The following is a 24,459-nucleotide window of genomic DNA, read 5'->3' on the forward strand; positions in this document are numbered from 1 at the left end:
ACATGGTAATTTGAATGAAACTGTCTATATGCACCAACCTATGGGTTTCCGGGATATGACTCGGCCCGATCATGTTTGTCTTTTGCGCAAATCTCTTTATGGTTTGAAACAGGCACCTAGGGCTTAGTATCAACGTTTTTCATATTATGTCGCTAATATTGGTTTTTGTCACAGCCAATCAGACAACTCTCTCTTCATTTTCAGTCGTGGAAATGACAGTGCCTATATATTGTTGTATGTCGATGATATTATTCTTACTACTTCTTCAGATAATCTTCACGGCACCATCATATCCCAATTGAGCTCCGGATTTTCCATGAAGGGCTTGGGTCCTCTCAGTTATTTTTTGGGCATTGCCGTCACCCGGGATAATACTGATCTTTTTATGTCTCAGAAGAAACATGCAGAGGAAACCATTGACCGTGCCGGCATGTCACAATGTAAGCCTTGCCTCACTCCAGTTGATACGAAAGGCAAGCTTAGTGCTACTTTTGGCGTTCCCTATTCTGATCTGTCACAATACCGGCGCCTAGCCGGTGCTTTGCAATACTTGATATTCCCCAGGCCTGACATATCATATGTCGTTCAACAAGTTTGTTTATTTATGCATGATCCAAAAGTCAGCCACATGGAAGCATTCAAATGCATTCTCCGTTACATACAAGGTACGCTTGATTTTGGTCTTCATTTGTATTCTTCCTCTATAGAGTCCCTTGTATCATATACGGATGCCGATTGGGGTGGATGTCCGGACACCATACACTCTACTTCGGGTTATTGTGTCTTTCTTGGAGACAACTTAGTATCTTGGTCGGCCAAACGACAACCTACATTGTCCGAATCTAGCGCCGAGGCCGAGTACAGGGGCGTGGCTAACGTTGTTTCTGAATTTTTTTGGATATGTAATTTATTACTTGAGCTACATTGTCCTATTACTAAAGCCACGTTAGTTTATTGCGATAGATGTGAGTGCTATTTATCTCTCTGACAATCATGTTCAACATCAACGCACTAAACATATTGAGATGGATATTCACTTTGTTCGTGAAAAGGTGAAACGTGGTGAATTACGTGTTTTACATGTTGCGTCCCGTTATTAGATTGCAGACATTTTCTCAAAAGGGCTTCCGCGTATACTCTTTGATGATTTTCGGGATAGTCTAACCGTACGTAAACCTCCCACTTCGGCTGCGGGGGTGTGATAAAATACATAATATTGTAATTTAATTATTTTGTAATTACTAGAATAGCCTTAGATAAACCCTAATCTAACTATGTATGTATTATGAGAAAATAAATGTGAAATCATGGAAAATATCTCACAATTAGTTACCTATCAACCCTGATTAGTTCGGTTCATATAAGATATTGATTAATGTGGTCGATGTGGAGTATCATTTTGTTATCGGATTACTGTTGGACTGAGACAGTTTTTGACAACACTACGACTTGCAATTAACCGGGCTTCAAGTCCTGGAAGAAACCGGGCCTTGTTACCAAAAAACAACGGGCCTTGTTACCAAAAAAACGGGCCTTGATCCACGGAGTTTGCTACTCCGTTAATCAAGTAATCAGTGATCTCCCACCAAAAAAGAAAGCTCAGCAAAAGTGGGAAATCAACCAAGCTCAAAAAAACATGGCGATATCGAAACGGATCGTATTTCCAGCTCTCCTATGGCTTCTCGCTCTCTTCGCATTCTTACTTCTTATTCTGGTATTGTTTCATTTCCCAAATTTTCAGCTTTTTGTACATTTAATTTCATACTTCAAGCTCTCTATTTTTTAGGGATGCTTTGGTTCAGCTTATTTTTTCATCTTGTCAATTGCAATTTGTGTTTGATGCGAGACCCCTTTTTTGTGTATGTGATTTTAATTTCTGATTTGTAATTTTCAGATGTTCAATTAATTTTACCATTTTATATTGCATTAATTGCAGAACCATTTAAATGATCCTGGATCATCTGAAGTGCAGAAAGTTAGGGATCCACGCATAAATAGTGATGATCTAGGGAGTGTAAAAGAGGTGAGTAACTGAGTTTATAGTCAGCCTTTTGAATTATTAGGGTTTTGGAAATCTTATTCTATGGGTGTTTATTTGATTGGACTGATTGACTGAATGTGTTTTAGGGGAAGGCGTCCATTGATGGGATGAGAGAAGTGACTCACCGGGTTTTTTTCGATGTCGAGATTGATGGGAAGCCTGCTGGTATGTGTTGTTTTAACACATTGTTTTGAGAATTGATGAATTGCTTGATTATGTATTGAGGTGTGGAAAAGTGGGAGATGTTAAAATAGGCAATCCGGGGGTATTATTGCATCGTAATGTTTGCTTGCGACTAAACTTCGTTGGCTAGAAATTCCGTTCCTGAGGTGTGAAGGTTTTCTGGAAGTATTGGTTTTTGTGGATCACTAGCAGTCTGCAGTGTAGCATATAGTGTTATTTATGTTTCCAAATAATCACAGTTCCGAGTCTTCTGACAGTTTGTTTAGGCGTAGTTGCTTGTCAAGGATGCATATAGGGGTGTTAATGAGCTGAGCCGAGACCGAGCTTAGGCAAGCTCGGCTCGAGCTCGAAACCTGTGAGCTGCGTCTCGGCTCGAGCTCGAAGCTCGACGAGCCTGTAACATTGGGCTCGAGCTCGAGCTCGAAATTTTTTAATCGAGCTCGAGCTCGGCTCGAAGCTCGAAGCTCGGCTCGAAGTACCTGTTATCCAGCAGCCTTAACACAAGTACACAACAACGATATGTAATTTAACAATCTGTTTTCAACCTGTTTTCCAGTCTTTATATAGCCTAAAACAAAAAATGTCTTACACAAAATAACTAAAAAAAAAATTTAACGTTCAAACAATAAAATTTGGTCTCAAATTCAAATGTAAAATTAATAAAATTATACATGATTCATCAATACAACATCAAAGGTTCCATAAAATTAAAACAAACGCCTTCTTGCTCCTATTTTCATGTTTTTTTCCGAAAAACCTACACAAAAAAGTCAACATATAGTCATTATAAAAACTAAGTAATATAAAGATTAACGAAAAGGAGTGAGGGAAAAGTAACCTAAGGAATAGGAAGAATGATTTCCTTTGGTTCATCCTCTTCAATACTCTGTACATATTATAAAATTAATTAGTTAAGTACATATAAAACAGAAAAGACATAAAAAAAAACATTTTCCATCTTACTTTGTTCTTTCTTTGCACTCCATAACGGGACCTACACCAATCTCCTGTGCAAATCAACATTTGCACGGTCTCGGGAAGTAATGATGCTCGATAAGAATCAATAACACGACTTCCAGCACTAAAAGTAGCCTCGGAAGCAACAGTTGTAATAGGAACAGCTAAGATATCGGCAGCCAATTTAGACAAAATGCGATATTTTGAAGACCTTTCCTTCCACCATTGTAAAACATCAAACTTATTTGGGCTATTTCCTTCAACAACAAAGGTTTCTTCCTCAAAATACAACTCCACTTCTGATTTCTTAGGTTGAGATGTTTCCCCAATTCTCACAACTTGTATAATTCTAGACATCGCATAAAGGTCATCTTCTTCAACATTTGACGTTCCATTTCCACATTCACCAAATTCCTCCACTAAAGGAGGATACATATTGAGATACTCATCATACAATTCAATCAGAGTATCTTTAACTTTATTTATATTCTCCCTAACTTTATCTGAAGCAAACATGGTAGGAAAAGTAATTTCAACAACCTTCATCTTAACACGAGGATCTAACAACCCACCTAAAGCCATGATCAAATTACATTCACCCCAATACTTATCAAACCTTTCTTTCATGTTTTTAACCATATCTTTAACAAAAACATCAGGGGAATCAGCATTACTATCCAACATTTTCTTAATGTAGTAGACCTCCGAGAGAAACAAATTAGAAGTTGGATATTCAGAGCCTGAGATAATGTTGGTAGTACAATAAAGAACCTTTAAGATCTTTATCAATTTCTCAATTTTAATCCAATCATCAGCACTAGGACAATAAACATAATCGTTATCCTCTAAAGCAAGTCTAGAAAATACCTCCTTGAACTTGATTGCACAAGCTAACATATCATAAGTTGAATTCCATCGAGTCTTGCACTCAAGAACTAATCTCCTTTCCTTGAGATTGAATTGTTGGACAAGCTCAGTGAACTTTTTCAATCTTGCCTCACTCCCATTGAGGTATTCCACAGAATCATGGACATTCTTAATGATGGTTTTGACTTGCTTTAGACCATGCTGGACCATAATATTAAGAATATGCGCACAACACCGAACATGGAACAATTTTCCACCACATACTAACCTCTTAGTTAGTGAGAACGTATCCTTCATAATTTGTATGCATGAATCATTTGCACTGGCATTATCAACTGATACCGTGAAGACCTAAAAGAGAGAAAGAAACAAAAAAAAAACAAAAGTTATCAATCTAATCAGTAGCTATGTTTTCAAATATAAAATTAGTAAAACATATATTTGTAAATGGATAAATAAACACTTACTTTGTTTTCAATTTCCCACTCCTTTAAGCACCTAAATATGCAATTTGCTATGTCTTTTCCTTTTCTAGGAGGAGGTATGTGTACAAAACTCAAGACTCGCTTTTGTAGTTTCCAATCCCGATCAACAAAATGACCAGTAAGAACCATGTACTCAATCTTTTGTGGTCTTGCACGCCATAGATCAGTGGTTAAAGAGATCCTATCAACCTTCTTCAAAGTGTCTTTCAACTTCTTTTTTTCAACCTCATATACTTTAAATGCATCAGTTTTTATAGTTTGACGTGAAACACTAGTCCACTGTGGTATTCCCCTCTTTAACATCATATTAAACCCTACTTCTTCCACAACAGAAAAGGGTTTCTCATGCATGACAATCCAATTTGCAACCCCTTCTCTCATGATAAGCATATCAAGCTTACCATTATGTATAGCACTAACAAACCCAGAGTCAAGTGGACCCGCACTTTTATTAGATGGCAAAAAATTCAGTAAAGTTTGTTGCTTCAATAATTTTTGTGGACAAGTTTTCAGATGACGGTTTAAATGACTGGTGCAACCAGATTTTGGAAGGCTAAGAATTTTTTTACAATACTTACATCGAGTTTTTCTTAACCCTCTTAAGACAAATGGATCCTCCAAATCCTTCCACACCTCAGACCTCCTTGCTCTCTTTGTACCTTGGGTTAGATTTTCGTCTACTGTGTCTGTAGGGGTGGTATCTGGTGCTTCTTCTTCAGCATTGTCCTCCAATTCATCATCGTCTGGCATATCTTCATCAAGAGGTTCAAAAAATGCTTCTACCGTAGGTGTAGAAGAACAAGGTGTTGATAATGGTGCTGCACAACTAGAGTCATCTGTAGAAAACATTTATTAGAATGTATTACATACACTGAGTCGCTGACTATGTCATTAACTCATTATATCAAAGAAACTAAGTCATTCTAGCAGTAGCCAATTCAAAATAACAGATTCGTTTTTAATTAGCAGAACAGATTCAATAACACAATTTCGACAACCAAAATAACTTCTAACCACACTACCAAATTCAAGAAACAAACAATAATAACAAATCAACTAAAAACACCTTAAAATTGACCACAATCCACAATAATCGACTATTTAGCACCTAAAAATTGACCATAAATCCAGACTAAACGGTTATTTCTCCAAAAAAACAGTCACAAAACATTACATAAATACCAAATGATTAAGATTTGCAGATACTACTATACTAGTACAAAACATATTATAAATTAAAACTTCCTAAGAAAAACTTAAGAGAGGGAATAACTTACCAGCCATGGATAGAGGGGGCCGGGTCGACGGTCGACGGATCTCGTAAAGTCGTCAGCCGTCGATCGTCGGAGGTGGAAACGTGAAATAGCTAGACAAGAAATTGGGTATTTGGGTGTGTCGTCGCGGGCCTCGCGGCTAGGGTTCTTGCGTGACTGTGTGAGTGCGAAAATGTGAGGTTGAGATTTGAGGAGTATAGTGAATTAGTGATTAGTGAAAGTGACGTTAAGTTACTTTGTTTAAATGATTTTTTTTAAAATTTTTTTTTGGTCCCAAATCCCAATTCCCAAAAGCCCATATATTTGTACTTTATAGTTTTATAAGATGTATCTAGAAATCTAGACATTTAGTAGCTTTGTAAATAATAATTATTTTGGTTAAATTATTTTATATTAAATTATTTTACAAATATTAATATTAAAAAAAAACTCGAGCTTGCTCACGAGCTTTCGAGCTGAGCCAAGGGTAGCTCGGGCTTGGCTCGTTAAGATCTCGAGCCGAACCCGAGCTCGAGTCGAGCCCGCTCGAGTCGAGCTTTGACCGAACTTTGACGAGTCGAGCATCGAATAGTTCGCGAGCAGGCTCGGCTCATTTACACCCCTAGATGCATATAGGAGTTGTCAAGGATGCATCTTATAGGAGTATTACTTACTTCTCCATGAAATGACTGGTTTGAGGTTCCTGATACCCTTTGTACGTAGTTTGGGACTTCACATGAAGGAATCTTTTACTTGGATCCATCTGGATACATACACTAGCATTGACAAAGTTCAGAATGTAAAATGGCTCTCTTATTTCAGGACTCTTGACTAAAATTAAGAAACTGTCCGGGATATTGTTGGACTGCTTCCTTTCAAACGGTGTGCAACGTAGTTAGTTTGTGTCATTTTCTTTGAATACCCTAAAATCACTGCTGAAATAGCTAAAGGTCACAGGGCAATAGTTGAGTTTAGGATTATAGTAGAAGTGTGCTTAATCAATCATTTTGCTAGAATTTTTGCTGCTTATTTGTTACAAAGTTGCAGGCTTTAGTAAATGATTTTCCAACCAAAAAGTCTTATGAAAAAGCTCCCCTAGTAAGGTTGCTTTATACTCCACCTAACATCCTCATCCTCTATGGAATATGTCGACTGTAGATGGATATGAGTAGGTACCTCCTCCCTCGAATGAGCCGATTACACTATTACAGGGTAAAGCTCTAGTGTTATATACACTGGACCTCCAAAGTCTGCACAAGACAGGAGCCTCTACACTAGATGATGGATTTAATTATGCTCCAATCATGTGCATTATGGGGTGTAACCTAGCTGGATGCATAGTGAGAGTCTGAATTATTTGATCCAAGTCTTACACTTTCCTCCATTTGAATCAAGTGTGGATGTTCTTTTTTGTCTATTTTCCTGTTTATTTTTTTCTGTTATTCTGGATTGAGAATGTATAATTGGTGGAGAAAATGGAGAGGTTGGAGTGGAGGGACAAAGTTGAAAACCTTGAAGCCTTCTCAACGTTACTTCAGTACCGTAAACAAAATGTTTAACTCGTCTTCCTTCCCCTGAGTTAATTTCTGTTCATTATATCTAAGCGGAGGATTAGTGTCAAACATCTGTAAGGAGAATAACGTTGCTTTGGTGTTTTTTTTGTCTTGGAGACCTAAGATTTCACATCAGTCACCGTCTAAATCTCTAACTGTTGAAGAGGATTTGTCTGGCCTCTTCAAGATGTGCAACATCAAGATGGCTCAATAAATGAATTCCATGTGTGCACGTTTAGATTGTCTAGGAGCAGTCCCAAATCTTCCACTATTTATGTTTTTGAACTATTGGATTAAATGACATGATATGAGGAGAATCTGATTATTGCTTTTGTATCTTTCAGGAACAATTATTATGGGCCTCTTTGGAAAAACAGTCCCCAGAACTGTAGGTATAGTTTCTTGGTTTACTTGAATGCTCCTTGTTTTGGAACTTCGTTGATTATCGATTCACTGTTGTTTAAAAAAAAAATTACTGATAGAAAGAAGTATTTTTCCTTGCAGAGAATTTTCGAGCTCTATGCACGGGTAGCCATGTAACTTTGCTCCCTTCCTTTTAATTTATTGCATCTGTTCATGAATTCAGCTTCTGCAATGAGTGTCTGCACTTCTTTAGTTTCCCAGCTGTATATAATTTCCTTATTTATTCTTTTGAAGAGAAATGATGTAGTGCTCTATTTTTCTTGTTCTTCCAGATGATGAATGCTTCTTGATCATGGTTTCTTAAGCTATAGACTTCCACGACATGTATTATCTGAATCTATTTGTGTTCTTTGATTAAATGAATACTGCTCTGCTTTCTAATAGTTGCTTTATAGAAGTATATTTTTGGTGATCTGGGTGAATATTTTTAGAAGTTCATTTTTAGAAGTAATATGGCAACGACTTCAGAGAATTTACCTAGATTTTGTTAGAAAATTTACATGCTATTGCCTCCTTAGGCTTTGTCCTCTTCATCTTTCTAATTTCGTGTCTGGTTAGATCTAAGGCCTGGTATGAATTATGCTGGTTTGGTCGTGTTTTCTGAGAGTGTTTTTTTTTGCTTTTTCTGGTTTGGTGTGGTCTATAGACGGTTGTTGCCCGGACCGACATGAAAAAAGACTGCCCCAACCACGAAGTCGTAGGCCGGGCCTATGCCACATTTTTTTTAGAAAAAGCACGACAAAGGCACGACCCGACACAACAAAATAGGCGAAATTTAGTAAATGTATGCTTAAGCACGATGGTATGGCCCAACACGTGGGCCTTGGCCGTGTTTTTTGAATTTTGGCCCGGCCCGGCTCATTACAAGGGGTTTGATGTGGGTCGGGTCTGGTCTGAAGCCCAACCCGACCCAACCCACAACCATCCTTAGTCTCGTATGGTCTGGTTTTGGCCCGGCCTGGCTCATTACAAGGGGTTTGATGTGGGCCGGGTCTGGTCTGAAGCCCAACCCGACCCAACCCACAACCATCCTTAGTCTCGTATGGTCTGGTCTCGTTTTAAGAAGAATAAGTAATACTCCCTCTGTCCTTAAAAGATTGTCCAATACACCAAAAATGGATGTCCCTATTTGTTAGTCCCATACCTTATTTGGGTTGTGGTCCTCACATGTCTCTCCTCACACACTACCCACTTGCTTTTGAGCATATCAATTCTTAATAAAGCAAATAAGTAATTTGGGGCAATCTTTTAAGGGACGGAGGGAGTAAGAAATAAGAATAAGATGAAGAGAACATAGCCTTAATAACTTCTTGAGCCTTTTGGTAGTATAATTCTTGTCTGTGCTGGTCTTATTATTTATGAATATTATGGAGTACCAATTATTCCATGACTGTCATTATTTTCTTGAAAGTGTTTGAATTTCTAGCTACATACTATGTATAAATTATAGTGTGACATAAATTTTGCATTCTTGATAATAGATCATAAGAAAATTAGCCTGAGTCATGGAGGTTTGAACTGACTAGAAGCCGTGGGTCGGTATGGCTTTTCTTAAACATTGATTTCCATTAACCTAAGTGATCACTTGTTATTTCAGGGGAGAAAGGAACTGGAAACAGTGGGAAACCTCTGCACTTTAAAGGAAGCAAATTTCACCGGATCATTCCAAGTTTTATGATTCAGGGAGGAGATTTCACTGTTGGTGATGGCCGTGGTGGAGAATCTATATATGGTGAGAGGTTTGCAGATGAGAACTTCAAACTGAAGCATACCGTCCCAGGTAGCTTGAGTTACCATGTTTGCTTTTCATTATATACATGACCTGTTTTTAACGAGGGGTGACATGTCTCTTGTTAGTTTATATGTGAATCTAATTGTTGCTTACATTGGTTAGGACTTCTATCAATGGCAAATGCTGGACCAGATACCAATGGATCACAGTTCTTTATTACAACTGTTAAAACAAACTGGTAAGTTGCTAAGCTCTGGTTTTTGTTATACGAAGTATATATTTCTTCTATATGCCATAGATAGAGGGAGTAGCCGAGTAGGGAATTTTTGAATCGAGGCTCTTATGGTCCTTTCTTTTAGAATTTCTTGTTTATTCTTGTAAATATCCAGAACTTAGGTTGGGCAAGCATCACTTGCTGCTGGCAAATCTAACTACTGTTAATAAATGGTGAGAATAAGAATAAATGTATACTAGTCTGTGCCCATGCTAATGCACGGGATTTCTATACAAATTAGAAAACTAATAAAAAAAGAGCATTAATTGTAGTTTCCTTCTTTTTTAGTACTATTATTTAACTTGACTAAAAAATTTAATGTTTTCCTTTTCTGTTAGTATTTTTTTTTATCTTGTTGATATTTTATTTTCATGCTTTGGTAATTTCCTATTTGGTTCAGCTTAATTTAAGAGAATTAAAGATGATGACGTGGAGTAGTTGTGGTTTGAGAATTGAGATTCTAGAGGCCTCTTATTCCTCACCACTCTACTTTAATAATATAGATGTTATTTGGCAACAAAAATAATATCATAATGTCCATGGTAATGAAACCTTATCTCAAACTTGGTGTTTTTCTTCATAAATTAGCATTCCCACCAAATACCAACCAAATGGGAATGGATGGTAATGAAAATTTATGAAGAAAAAATAGTTAATTTTGAGTATACTAGCATTACTATGGGAATGAATATTGATTTTCTTTACAAACACATACAAATTCATTCCAGCTGACACCATTTATGACCAACTATTAAACATGTTAGTACTTTCACTGATTTGGAAACCGGTTATGGAATAAGAGTAGAAAAATAATGTACAAAACAAGCAACTACTTGAGGAAAAAAGAGTGAACTCTTGGGAGTAGAAATTTGTGCCAGGAGAAACATTCACCGGGGGATGGTGAGACGCCTGTCACATTGCGTAAATTCTTCCCAGTTGTATGTCACTTCAGCTATACTTGGAGCTTCATGTGAGGGGTTTTTTCTTCATATACTTGTATTAGACAAGAGGGATTCCATAAACGCTGATGCATGCTTCATTTGAAGGTCTAATGAAGTATTAATTTTGTACATTTGTGTTGCACATCAAAAGGTTGGATGGGCGGCATGTTGTGTTTGGTGAAGTGTTGTCGGGAATGGATGTCGTCCACAAGATTGAAGCACGTGGAACACAAAATGGAATTCCGAGAGGAAAAGTCGTGATATCCAATTCCGGGGAAATGAAATCATCATCATCATGATTCAAAAAGGCACTGTACGCCGATTATCAGATATTTCTACCCAGTTTCCCTTGACGTTGACGATAATTATCCAGATATTTCTTGGAAGAACCTATACTAGCATCTTGTGTAATGTCGACATTATTGTAATCCTGGCATAATTTGCCACTTTCCAAATCAGTAAGACAGTAACCTTCTATTGTAGAGTTGCACTATATTGCACAATTCTTTGTTCAATATTCTGAAATGACATGACAATATGACATAATAGTTGGATTATTCACGACGGGTCTGTTTTTAGTTGTGAACTTGTGATTCAGAATAGCAGCTATTAGTAGTTGTGTTAGGGGTTGGTATTTATAACTCTACAGTACTCCGTAATCATAAGGACATCTCAAATGGTACGAGACACCAACCAGTCAACCACACTGCACTTCGACATCTAGTGATGCTAGCGTGTGGTTGGTGTCTCAAACTATTTGGGATATCCTTATGATTACGGAGACTGTATGAGTTATAAACCAGTCTAGTTTTCTAGTCAGGGGTTAGTTCCCTATGAAAACCAGTTTGGTCTGGTATTGTTTTTACTACCGTATGTTAAAGCTTTAAAAGTTAGGAAATTGAACTTCATCGAATTTTATGGATCATGTAAAATATCAAATGTGATCATGTAAGGGAATCAGATGCCATGGGTGTAAATGTGTAATGATACATTTGTGTCCTTTTCAAAGATGCTCATTGCCTTGCCAAGATCTTTTCACCTGCATATAAAATATCAAGTGATCTCTTTGAAACTTGTCAACGTACTATTCCTACAGTACAAGTATAAAACATTGATAAGTGACGATGATCAAGACGCTATCCTTACACACGCGCTCCACAGAAATATCTACTTAAGGTGGACTACATATGGCCTCTTATTAGAGATAGATAAATGGATAGATAGATATTTTCAGACCGCTACCATATACGAAGTACTTCGTATTAAAGATAACAAATGTGAATAGATTTGAACCTACTTATTATAGATATTAACGTGTTTGCGTTGAAATTTTCAATCCATTCAAGAAAATGGATCAACACGAAATAAAACATACTACATCCGTTTCAAAAAGTTTTTTATATTTACTATTTGCACGGACTTCAATTTAATGTTTGACCGTTAATATATCCAATTCTGCATGGCAAAAAAATACAAAAAGTTGATATTTATAAAATACGTTTCGAGACGAATCTAACAAGATATCTAATGGTAATTTTTGATAAATATAATAATGAGAATTTATAGTCAAAATTTTGACTGTTGGATACATTTATCAAAGCGTAAAGAAGTGAATGAAAAAGAGGTTGTATTCAATAAATTGGTAAGGTTCGGATTGAGAAATTTTGTACCGAGTATTACGTACCAGTTTACGGTCGATACGAGCTCTACCTATCTTCCTCAACTTGGGAGTCGGGACGTGTTAATTAGATACGGAGTACTAGCCTACAAGCTGGCTAAACATTCTAACTAATACTCAAACAACATAGACGATTGATCTTTTACACATTCTCAAATTAAAATCATTTGCACCAATTGGCCTCTCTTTGCAAAGCCAAGAAAGTGCAAACAAAATCATACTGTGGTATGTGACTGGTTCACCTAGCATCTTGCATTGATATTTTATTTTTTAAAGTAAGCTCATAAAAAGAGCACAAACAAAATATCATGTGAAAAGTGTTCCATCTCATTTTCATTGGCATCAATATGGGACCAACAATCAACATACACAAGCAAATTTTAGCAGATAAGATTTTCTTCAAACTTATTTCACGATTCCACGCCATAGTTTAGTTAATTTCCCTAACTTTCAGCAAAATAATATTTTCGTGATTTATAGATGAGAGAACTCATCATTTAACCCTTTAAAATGTTTAATCTATCAACTTTTTTTTAATAATGTAAAATGTTAATCAAAATATATAAAAAGTTAAAAAAAAAAAAAAAAAAATTACATTATAAGTTACAAAAAAAACAGGATAAAAGTTATTCCGATATACAATAAATTTATTATACATCTTGTGCATACAAGATCTTTTGCTCCGAAAACTTTAACCCTATATTGGCGAAACATTATCTTTTTTTTTTTGGTTCTACTACGAGGAGTTCCCACCGCCTTCGGCGAGTGGACCATCTCCCGCGGGAGTTTGCATGGGTACCTCAATGAACAGCATCCCTCCCAGTTGAGATTTTTTCCATTCCCAAGGCTCGAACTAAGACCTTTGTTAAGGAGTAAGAGACCGTTAACCACTCATGCCAACCTCAATTGATGCGAAACATTATCTATTTCGTTGTACGTGATCACGTGAAGTACTCATTCCAGTTCCATCCCCACATAAAGTTTTCATTTCCCTTGGCAGTTAGTATTTACTCCGTATTACTCCCTCCGTATTTATTTAAGGGATACACTTGCCTTTTCCGGCCGTATTTATTTAAGAGATACACTTGCCATTTTTAGTAACTTATCAACCTCACCATCTAATTAAATAATACATCTAATTTACCCTATGACCCACCATCATATTAAACAAATAATTTCATCAACTCACCCCACCTTCCACCCCACCAAAATGACATGGTCCCCACTTGTTTACTTATTAAAATATCTAACCAACCCCACTTGCTTTATTATTTTATTTCATTCAATTCTTTTTCTTAATACCCGTATCCGGCCAAGTGTATCTCTTAAATAAATACGGAGGGAGTAGTTACTACGGAGTATTCAAGAATTTTATTTTGGCAAATTTTTATTTCATTCGCCATTACATAGTTACATCCGAACAAATCAGATACGTACAACCTTGTTTTTGCTTTTCCTTATAAAAATAAAATAAAAACCAACTTGAGCATTTGTATAATTATACGGACTATAGCTACGTTTGGTAGGGCGTAAAACATTTTCATTGTAAAATGATTTTCCATGGAAAATATTTTTCAAGGAAAAACACAATTCCAAACTAGTTTTCTTTTGTTTGGTATCTTAAAGGAAAATGGGAGAAGATGGAGAATATTGAGGGGAAGAAAGGAGATGGAGGTAAGGAGGAAAGAAGGAAAAGTAATTTCCCTCTCTTCCAGATGGAAAAGGGTTTTCCACATTTGAGGAAGTCATAAAAAATTATTTTTCATCTCTTACCCAACCAAACAACGTAAAATGATTGAAAAAGGAAAATTGTTTTCTATTAAAACATTTTACGCCCTACCAAACGGAGCTTATGTGTAAAATTTTCTCTTGTTTTTTCATGTACTTCGTTCATGAAATGAGTCCTGATTTTACGTGCTATATACTCCCTCCGTCCCTTAATACTCGCACCGGTTTGACCGGTGCGGAGTTTAAGACACTTGAATTGACTTAATTTTTTTAATGATGTTAGTTGATGGTGAATTATTTTTTTAATATAGTTTGTTAAAATCAACTTCACAGTTGATATTTAACCTTGATTGTCTATTGACAATCAACGCAATGACAGAAAGAAAAAGAGAGAAAGAGAAAAGTGTTTGATGAAATCATAAACTGATCTTCTTGATTGAATGATAATTACAGAATGATGAGTTTATATACACTGAATGCTACGTGGTCTAACCAATGAGATGCCAGCAATCCTACACATCAGCATTAATACAACTCTAACTGATTATTACAGTGCTAACAATAAGCTAACAGAATTCCTAGAATTTAGGGGAGTTTGTTGAGCTGATTCCTTCTAGAAGCTTCGTGCAGTAGGGGTGGTTGCTTGCTGGCTTGTATGCTGTTGCTTGCTGGCTTGTATGCTGCATGATGCAGTTGTAGTGGAGGCTGCAGTAGGAGTATATACACCAACACCCCCCCTCAAACTTGGGATGGGAGAAACATTTGTCATTCCAAGTTTGGAGGAGAGAAGTCTGTGTTGAGGACTAGGAAGTATCTTAGTAAAGATGTCAGCCAATTGATGTTGAGTTGGAAGATAACTCAGTTGCAGTAAACCCTCAAGAACTTTATCCCTTGTAAAGTGACAGTCCACCTCTATGTGTTTAGTTCTTTCATGGAAAATGGGGTTCTTTGCAATGTGAAGGGCTGATTGATTGTCACAATTGAGTTGAACAGGTTGTAGGTTAGAAACACCAAGCTCCTCCAATAACCTAACAATCCAAGAAACTTCACTAGCAGCTTGAGACATGGCTCTATATTCAGCTTCAGAAGAACTTTTAGAGATGGTGGACTGTTTCTTGGACTTCCAGCTAATAGGAGAATTGCCCAAGAGTAAGATGTAACCAGTGACTGACTTCCTTGTTGTAGGACAAGCAGCCCAATCAGAGTCAGAAAAAGCTTGTAATGTAAGCTTGTCAGTGGCTTTAAGAAGAATACCTTGACCAGCAGTGTGATTGACAAATCTCAGTGTATGAATAAGGGCATCAACATGAGGAATTCTGGGGGAGTGCATGAACTGACTGAGGGATTAAACAGCAAAAGCTAGATCAGGTCTAGTATGTGTTAAGAAATTAAGCTTGCCCACATAGCATCTATACAGTTCAGGATTGGGATAAATGTCACCATCAGGAGTGAGTTTCAGATTCAAAGGGAAAGGTGTAACAGCTGGTTTTGAAATGTTTAAAACACAATCCTGTAACATCTCCTTGGTATATTTCCTCTGAGTAAGAACATATCCCTCTGATGTGTGACAAACTTCAATACCAAGGAAGAAATTTAAGAGACCTAAATCTTTGATGCTGAAAGTGTGATGAAGATGACTTTTGAGAGCACAAATGGTAGCTGGATTGGACCCTGTGATGATAATATCATCCACATATACTGCCACTATAGTGATGTCACCAGTGTCATGTTTAATGAAGAGAGAATAATCATTCTTGGATTGTTTAAAACCTTGAGAGGTGAGTTCATGAAGCAATCTAGCAAACCATTGTCTAGAAGCTTGTTTTAGACCATAAAGTGATTTGGTCAGCTTGCAAACATGACCATGAGGGGCAGTAACACCTTCTGGGACCTTCATGTACACCTCCTCATCAAGATTTCCATGTAAAAAAACATTATTGATGTCTAGTTGGAACAATTTCCAACCCTTACTGGCAGCCAATGAGATTAAACACCTGACTGTGGACATTTTGACTACAGGAGAGAATGTCTCATGATAATCTATACCAAACTTCTGAGTGAAGCCCTTGGCAACCAACCTAGCCTTATATCTTTCAATTGTTCCATCAGCATTCTTTTTAATTCTGAAAACCCACTTACATCCAATTGCCTTTTTACCCTTGGGAAGAACAACAAAATCCCAAGTATGATTTTTATCCAAAGCTGTGATTTCCTTTTCCATAGCTGCTATCCAGTTGCTGTCTGTTTCTGCTTCTGAATAAGAAGTAGGCTCAATTAATTCCAACTGTGCAGCAATGAGTGCCTTTTGTTTGTCAGGTAGACAATCATAGGCCACAAGATTACACCAATGTCTTTTTGGTGGAGGACAGACATAATCTTTGAGATGAGAAGGTGGTTGAGTTTGTCTAGTAGACCTTCTGGAAGGTAGAATAGGGAATTCAAGAGAATTAAAATGTGGAATTGTAGCTGTAGGAGGTGAGTTTGGAAGGTTAGAAGAAGAAGTGGTGGAGATAGGAATTGAAGAATGAGAAGAATGTGAAGTAGGAGAATTTGTGTTGTTGGTGTCAGAAGTTAAATTAGAAGGTTGATCAGATGAGTTTTGATCAAAGATGGGATAATGTGAGGAATCTGTAAAATCTGTATGGATGGGAAGAAAGAATTTATTTTTGTAGGTTTGTGTTGGTGTAGAAGAGAAGTGAAAAGGAAAATGTTTCTCATGAAAAACAACATCTCTAGAAGTTGTAATTTTGTGTGTAGCTAGATTAAGGACTTTGTAAGCCTTTTGATCTGATGGATATCCTAGAAAAACACAAGGGTCTGCTCTAGGTTTAAACTTGGACCTGTTAAGTTTTGGAGTTGTGATGTAGCACAAACAACCAAACACTTTCAAATGAGAAAGATCAGGTTTCTTATGAAAGAGTTTTTCATATGGTGTACAAAATTGTATGCTCTTTAAAGGCATCCTGTTAATAAGATATGTAGCTGTAAGTATGCACTCACTCCAGTACTTATCAGGTAAGTGAGATTGAAAGAACAAAGCCCTAGCTGTCTCAAGTAAGTGTTTATGCTTCCTTTCTACAACACCATTTTGCTGTGGTGTGTAACTACAACTCTTCTGTTGTAAAATACCTTTGGATAGAAATAGTTCTTTCATTCCTCCTTCAACCAAATCAGGAGCATTGTCTGATCTAATATACTGAATTTTAAAACCAAACTGTGTTTCAACATAAGAGAGGAATTGAGTCATAATCTGCAATGAATCAGTTTTATTTCTCATAAGGTGAGTCCAAGTCATTCTTGTATGATCATCTACAATGGTGAGAAATTGATTGCACCTAGCTGTATCAACAATAGAGTATGGTCCCCATACATCAATATGTAACAACTCAAATGGTCTAGTAGTTTTGATACAACTGGTTGGAAAGGGAGACCTAGACTGTTTAGCTAATGGACATATTTGACAAAATGACTCTGCTAAACATCCTGGTACATCAACTCCATCTAGATTCTTTATTTTTCCAAATGACATATGTCCCAACCTAAGATGCCAAAGTTTGGCTTCCTGTACAGCTGCTGATCCAGTGGTTGAGAGTCCATAGTTATTGTGAGAGAAGTGAGTGTCTGAAATCATCAAATCTTCATTGAATCTGTACAATCCCTTATGTAACCTACCAAGCAGAATATGCTTGCTCTTGGAAAGGTCCTGAAGAACACAGTCATTATTTGTAAAAGAAACAGAACAACCAGCATCACAACACAATTTAGATACTGAGATCAGATTGAATTGAAACTCTGGAACATGCAGCACATCCTTGAGAATGATATTTGGACCTAAGTGAACAACTCCTTTATGTTTGACTTGTAATTCAGTGCCATCAGGAATAGTGATTGTGTGCTGATCTTTACTCACAGTTTCAAAAGAATCAAATAAAGATAGGTTTGAACACATATGATCACTTGCACCACTATCTAAAATCCAATTTCTCTTAAAATTAGCAGATAGACAGAAAATACCTTTGTGTTGTGAGGTAGCAGCTAAACCAAGTGAGTGAGATCCAGAATTCTCAGGTTGATTAGCAACTTGATTGTTGTTCAGATACTGCATTAACTGGCTGTATTGTTCTTCAGTGAAGGTAGCATGAACTACTCCTGGTTCTCTTTCAGTTTGTGTTTCCTTGAGAGAGTAATCATCTAGGGAAGCTGCAGCTGCAACTCTCTTTCCTTTGTTCTTGAAGTCTTTAGGATAACCATGTAGTTTCCAGCATCTATCAATGGTATGATTCTTCATTTTGCAATGATCACAAAACAGGTTGTTTCTAGTTGTATTCCTGAATTGATTTGCACTACCTCCATTCTGAAATCCAGCACCAGAATTTGAAACATAATGAGGTTTGTAAGGTTTGTCAAACCTTCTAGCATTGAAAGCTGTAGATTCTGGATTAGGCTGATGTTTGACATCATGCATCTCTTTCTGTTGCTCTTCTTGAAGCAAAAGGCCATATACTTTAGAAATTGTAGGCAGAGGATTCATCATTAATATTGTGCTCTTTGGATGCTCATACTTCTGATTCAGTTTCATTAAAAACTGAATTAGTCTTTGATTTTGTTGAGTCTTGAGAAGCTGCTGTGTCAATGTGCAGCTACAACCAGTACACACACATGTAGGCAAAGGTTCCAAACCGTCTAACTGATCCCAAAATAGCTTAATCTTGGTAAAAAAACTAGCAATTCCTTCATCCTCTCCTTGAACCAACTCACTTAACTGTTGTTGTACTGCATACAACTGAGGACCAGACTCTCTGCAATATCTGTCAGCCAATTCCAGCCATATCTCTCTTGCAGTTTTGAGGTATAAGACACTTCTTGCTATCTTAGGCTCAAGAGATGCTAACATCCAAGATATCACCAAGTCATTACATCTGCACCACAACCTGTAATTGGTGGAGTTTGCTGCTGGTTGATTCAAGGATCCATCAATGAAGCACAATTTGTTTCTTGCTGACAACGCAATCATCATAGACCTTTTCCAATCATTAAAGTATTGTCCCTCAAATTCAATGCTCACCAGTTTTGTGGCATTCAGATCACTATTGCTTAAATAATAAGCAGAGTTAGGATTTAGTGATTGATCAGTTTGCTGATCTGCAGGCATCTTGTAATTGAATTTTCTAGAAGAAAACTAAGAAAAGAAAGATTGAAAAGCTTCAATTGATTCAACCAATTGAACGAAAAACAGCAGGATCAGTTGATCAACTGCTCTGATACCATGTTAAAATCAACTTCACAGTTGATATTTAACCTTGATTGTCTATTGACAATCAACGCAATGACAGAAAGAAAAAGAGAGAAAGAGAAAAGTGTTTGATGAAATCATAAACTGATCTTCTTGATTGAATGATAATTACAGAATGATGAGTTTATATACACTGAATGCTACGTGGTCTAACCAATGAGATGCCAGCAATCCTACACATCAGCATTAATACAACTCTAACTGATTATTACAGTGCTAACAATAAGCTAACAGAATTCCTAGAATTTAGGGGAGTTTGTTGAGCTGATTCCTTCTAGAAGCTTCGTGCAGTAGGGGTGGTTGCTTGCTGGCTTGTATGCTGTTGCTTGCTGGCTTGTATGCTGCATGATGCAGTTGTAGTGGAGGCTGCAGTAGGAGTATATACACCAACATAGTTAGTGGGAAATGTGTAAAGGATGGAGAGTGGTGAATGGGTATGTGAATTTTTAAATGATTTTTTATAGGGAGTAGTGGTGTAGGTGGGTTAGTAGGTAAGTGCAAGAAATAATATAATATTGGTAAGAATTTCCATTTATAAAAGCGGTGCAAGTATTAAGGGACGGCCCGAAAAAAAAAAGCGGTGCAAGTATTATGGGACGAAGGGAGTATTTGTTTTTTCACTCATCAAGCAAAATGGGGGAAACTTATTCGTGGTTCAGGAAAATCCACGAAAATGAAAATTGAGCATGCAATTTAAAGTTTTCTAATAGTCTTTTAACAAACAAGAGCAAATGATCGAGTGAAGCTTGACTCTATCCACTACTAACAAGAAACAGAACAGGTCATCATCACGTGCAATGTCACAACTATAAAACTAGACAGGTCTCTTATGAGACTGTAATATGTACTCCCTCCGTCCCGGAATACTCGACCCGGTTTGACCGGCACATAATTTAAGGGATTTGAATTGACTTATTTAATTTAATAGGTAGTAGTTGATAGTGGGGTATTATTTTAATGTAGTTAGTGGGAGGTGGGTTAAGAGGTGGGGTTGGGGGAGAGTAGGGGTTGAATTTTTAATTATTTTTTGTATGGAGTAGGGGGTAGGTGGGTTAATAGGGGTGGAGTGAGAAATAATATAATATTGTTAGAATATTTCATTTTTAGAAACAGGTCAAGTATTAAGGTACGGCCCGATAAGGAAAACATGTCAAATATTCCGGGACGGAGAGAGTATAATATTGTGGATGTCAGTAATAAAAAATATAACTATACAATGGAAAATGTAACTATTTGATTGGTTATATAAGTAATTAATTGAATATAACTATTTGATCATGTGTAACTATTTGATTCAAAAGTACAATTATTTGATAAGATATCGATCTCGCATATTATATACGAGATGGGCCCCCTTGTCTATGAAATTGGCCAAGTTACATACTTACAAGTTACATCAAGCTCCAGCTATTAAAAATAGACACACGAAGAACTATTTAAATAGTTGGTCATCAAAATTAAATTAGGCATTTAACTAAACGGCCAAAAAGGTTATGAAGGTATAAGATCATACATTGTCTAGGATTAACAATTATCCTACCAACCAAATAACTATTATCAAATAATAAGCTTCTGACTTCATCCTTAATACTAATCCATTGTTGTTTAATGATTGTTTTTTTTAATAAAAGTTGTTTATGTTTTCATCACTACCTAATCACTCGTTTTATAGTAACCGATTTGAGAGTTTTATCTTCCACCATCTGCACCGTTAATTCTACGTTTCCATTTCAAATCAATTATCATACGGAGTATCATTAGTTTAATTTATACGGATAACGAAACTACTTCTGATCGAAAAGATATTGTAAAAGCAAAATCCGAAAATAGGATTAAACACATGCCAATTCATTACCAATCCATAAACATCCTTACATCACATCACATAGCTTAAAATGAACAAAGGAGCCTACACCCCCAAGCTCTTAATTACTAATTAATAACACTAATAACACTAATACATTACATTAATCCAGATAATTATCTTTTCCTTCACTCATCATTCCTCCTCCCACCACTACTCCCTCCGTTACCAACACCTTTCCCCCCACTCCCTTGCCGTTGCTGCCTCACCCTCCCGGTGAAATTCGTCGACAAATCGGAATAAATCGAAGCGACTTTCGTAATGTTTCCGTTCAATTCCTGAATGATCGCCACATTCTTCACCATGTTATCCGGAATCCTCGACTGGTGGTTCTCGTTCGCCTGCTGGATCAACATCCTGTTCCGATCCAACACCGTCTGCACCTGGCTATAACTATCCGCAAAGTTACTCCACGCCTCGGGATCCCTGCAACCGTCGCCGGAGAACTCTCCCGTATCATTGTGGTATCCACTTGTTCTCCGGCGACGGTTTCCGGCGTCGCCAGCAGAAGCCATGTTCTGCTCGCGATTTCCGTCTTCCATACTGGATCCACCTCCGAAGTAAGACATGTTGATCAATTATTATTTTTTTTGTAACTTTTATTTTCTTTCTCTTAAGCTTCCATGGGAGGCTACTTGGAGCTCTGGTTCTTGTAGGGGAGGGGTTTATATAGAGGGTGAGTCATCAAAGTAGCGCGTGGGAACAGGGGCTAAAAAAGGTTTAAATGGAATACCTTCACGCGCTGAATGTGAGAGTGGGAGAGATTTGAGGTGAAGTATCCAAGGGGGAAGATATTTTGACAACAAAAAGTGCAAAAGTGATTTAGCCACGTAAGATGCGAGGGTGAGATGGTGCAAACGTCGTCGTATTGATGTATCGGGTCAGCAATTCACGTGTGAGGTGGTGTGGTTTGTGACTTGTGTGAGGGAATCGTGCTAGTTGGGGGATGGGTTTACAAGTGTGGAACCCCCTTGAAACCGTATGCAAACCTCGATATTTGGAAGGCACCAAATTAAGAGGTCGACTTTTTTGGCTAGAAATGACCAAATTAAAAACAAATATCTATCTCTATTATATAAGCTAAGAGGGGAGGGTTATTTTTGTAATCACGCTTTTGATGTCCATCTTAAATTACTAAACTACCCTTTACATACATGTATAAAATTCATTGTAATCTAAAAATGTAACGCATTATGGCAATTATGGTAATTAACGCATTATGGCAATTAACGCATTATGTAATCCGAGAAAGTGTGGATGATGTTTTGATAAGAGTTAGAATTAAGGCAATTATATAATGGGCTTTAACTTTTTTTAGTGGGCAATTAAGTCTTTGATACGGAGTACTTTGAATTAATTCCTGATGAGTTACCGAGCTAATTATAACCAGTATTGTGAAAATGGGTGTGGGTAATATGAGTACTAGATTAGGTTCCGTGTATACACGGATATTCTTAAATTATTTGACCGAAATATTTTTCTACCTAAAAATATTGCATCATTAATAAATCTTTAATATTTCATTTAATCATCTAATACAATTTCCGTCCTACTAAATATTACGGAGTACATATTTTAAATGTTTGATAAGCCGATTTGACCAAAATATTCGATATACTAATATATTTGATCAAAATATTAAGTAAATATATTTTCGATTATTAGTATAACGGTTTGACTAAAATATTACCAAAAGTTATTTTTAGCAAATTATTATGTGGCATATAATTATTTTAATAAAAAAACATAGAAAAACAAAATAAAGTAAAGAAGAGATTTTTTAGGAAACATTTTTTGGCGGGAAAATTTTGCACCAGAAAGTGACACGTGTCATTCCTGATGTCTGTTTTAGTATAATGTAATAGATAGATTGTCATATTTTTTAAAAGAAAATTTAGGTTTATACATACTTATATAGGTAATTTGGTGAAATGATATAGTTCGTATTAAAAAAAGTTATAATAATTAGCTCATGTTGTATTTAAAATTAAAAAAATTACATTTATGCAGTCTAATAGACGTAGTCGGGGCATGGAAAATGCATTATCAACCTTTGGAAACAAAGTTTTTGTGGGTGTTACCTCCATCAACAATCGAAGATTTTAATCCAAAATATTCTTATAATCGTTGCAAATTGATTGGGCAGAAATGTGGTTAGACAAGTTAATATGCAGGAATAATTAAAAAAACAAAAAAAAGGAAACACGTTATATGTTTAATTTCTTTATTTTGGTACTTTGATTTAGATTTATCTGTCATATAAGAGCATGAGTATAGTTTCACTATTAGATGCTTTTAAATATATATGAAGTATATATATTATTTAGCATGAATAGTTGTAATAACACAACTTTTAGTTTTTTATATAATCTCGCACGCATCGCGTGCATATAAGACTAGTACTAATATATTAAAAGGCGTTCTTAAGAACGTATACGTGTCACGTATACCTCTCCTTACTACGCCACGTCACCACTAATCAACATCATGACATGTCATTGACAACCAAAAAACATGTAAACAAGGATCGAACACCAGACCTCTTTGTTAAAAGTTCAATGTCCAACCATCTTAACCAACTACAACTTGTGTTATATATTCTATATAAACATTTATGATCTTTTTACAATAAACAACAAATTGAATAGAAGTGAATGCAAAAAAAAAGGGAATGATTATTCAATTTATAAATGTACAATTATTACTTTTCTAGATTAAACCTAAAAAAAAAACTCAGGGTAATAGAACGTAATAACGAGTAAGTGGTTGAATAATTATAGAACATATTACATGCATTCGGGGTAGTAGAGCGTGGAGTTTCAGCTTGGAAGGTTATTAATCGGCAGCAAATCTTGTGTGTAACCCCATAGTTCTATGACAACCCATCATATACATGGACACATATTTACAACAAACAAATCCGAAAAAAAGTCAAAACCCGGGGCAACGCCCGGGCCACACACTAGTTGATAAACTAAATACATGAAAAAGTAAGAGGAAATTTGACAAATACGCCGTATAATATTACTAATCAGTAATCACCCATTAATAATCGTAACCGTTCGAGCTTAAAGCTATTCTCCTATTATTAGCCCCGTTGTGATTAGGGGTGTAAGTGGATTGAGAAAAGTCCAAAGTCTAATCCAGTCCAGTTCAAATTTGTCGGACTGGATCGGACTTGAAATTT

At 36.4% G+C, this 24,459-nt stretch overlaps 2 protein-coding genes across 2 annotated transcripts; one reads left to right on the forward strand and one right to left on the reverse strand.

Annotated features, from left to right (window-relative positions):
- Positions 1-1,556: 1,556 nt before the first annotated feature.
- LOC110801681 (peptidyl-prolyl cis-trans isomerase CYP19-4) lies at positions 1,557-11,270 on the forward strand. The gene is made up of 8 exons (XM_022007081.2): positions 1,557-1,714; positions 1,937-2,023; positions 2,128-2,206; positions 7,684-7,731; positions 7,844-7,867; positions 9,360-9,542; positions 9,657-9,732; positions 10,861-11,270. Exons 1-8 carry the CDS (start codon positions 1,637-1,639, stop codon positions 11,006-11,008), a joined length of 723 nt encoding a protein of 240 aa, XP_021862773.1. The 5' UTR covers positions 1,557-1,636; the 3' UTR covers positions 11,009-11,270.
- Positions 11,271-21,235: 9,965 nt separating this feature from the next.
- Positions 21,236-21,918, reverse strand: LOC110779441 (protein EARLY FLOWERING 4). Its single transcript, XM_021983957.2, has one exon. The coding sequence runs from the start codon at positions 21,839-21,841 to the stop codon at positions 21,401-21,403; it is 441 nt and encodes a 146-aa protein (XP_021839649.1). The 5' UTR covers positions 21,842-21,918; the 3' UTR covers positions 21,236-21,400.
- Positions 21,919-24,459: the final 2,541 nt, after the last annotated feature.

Source organism: Spinacia oleracea, chromosome 1, assembly GCF_020520425.1.
Source record: "Spinacia oleracea cultivar Varoflay chromosome 1, BTI_SOV_V1, whole genome shotgun sequence".
Taxonomy (NCBI): Eukaryota; Viridiplantae; Streptophyta; class Magnoliopsida; order Caryophyllales; family Amaranthaceae; genus Spinacia; species Spinacia oleracea.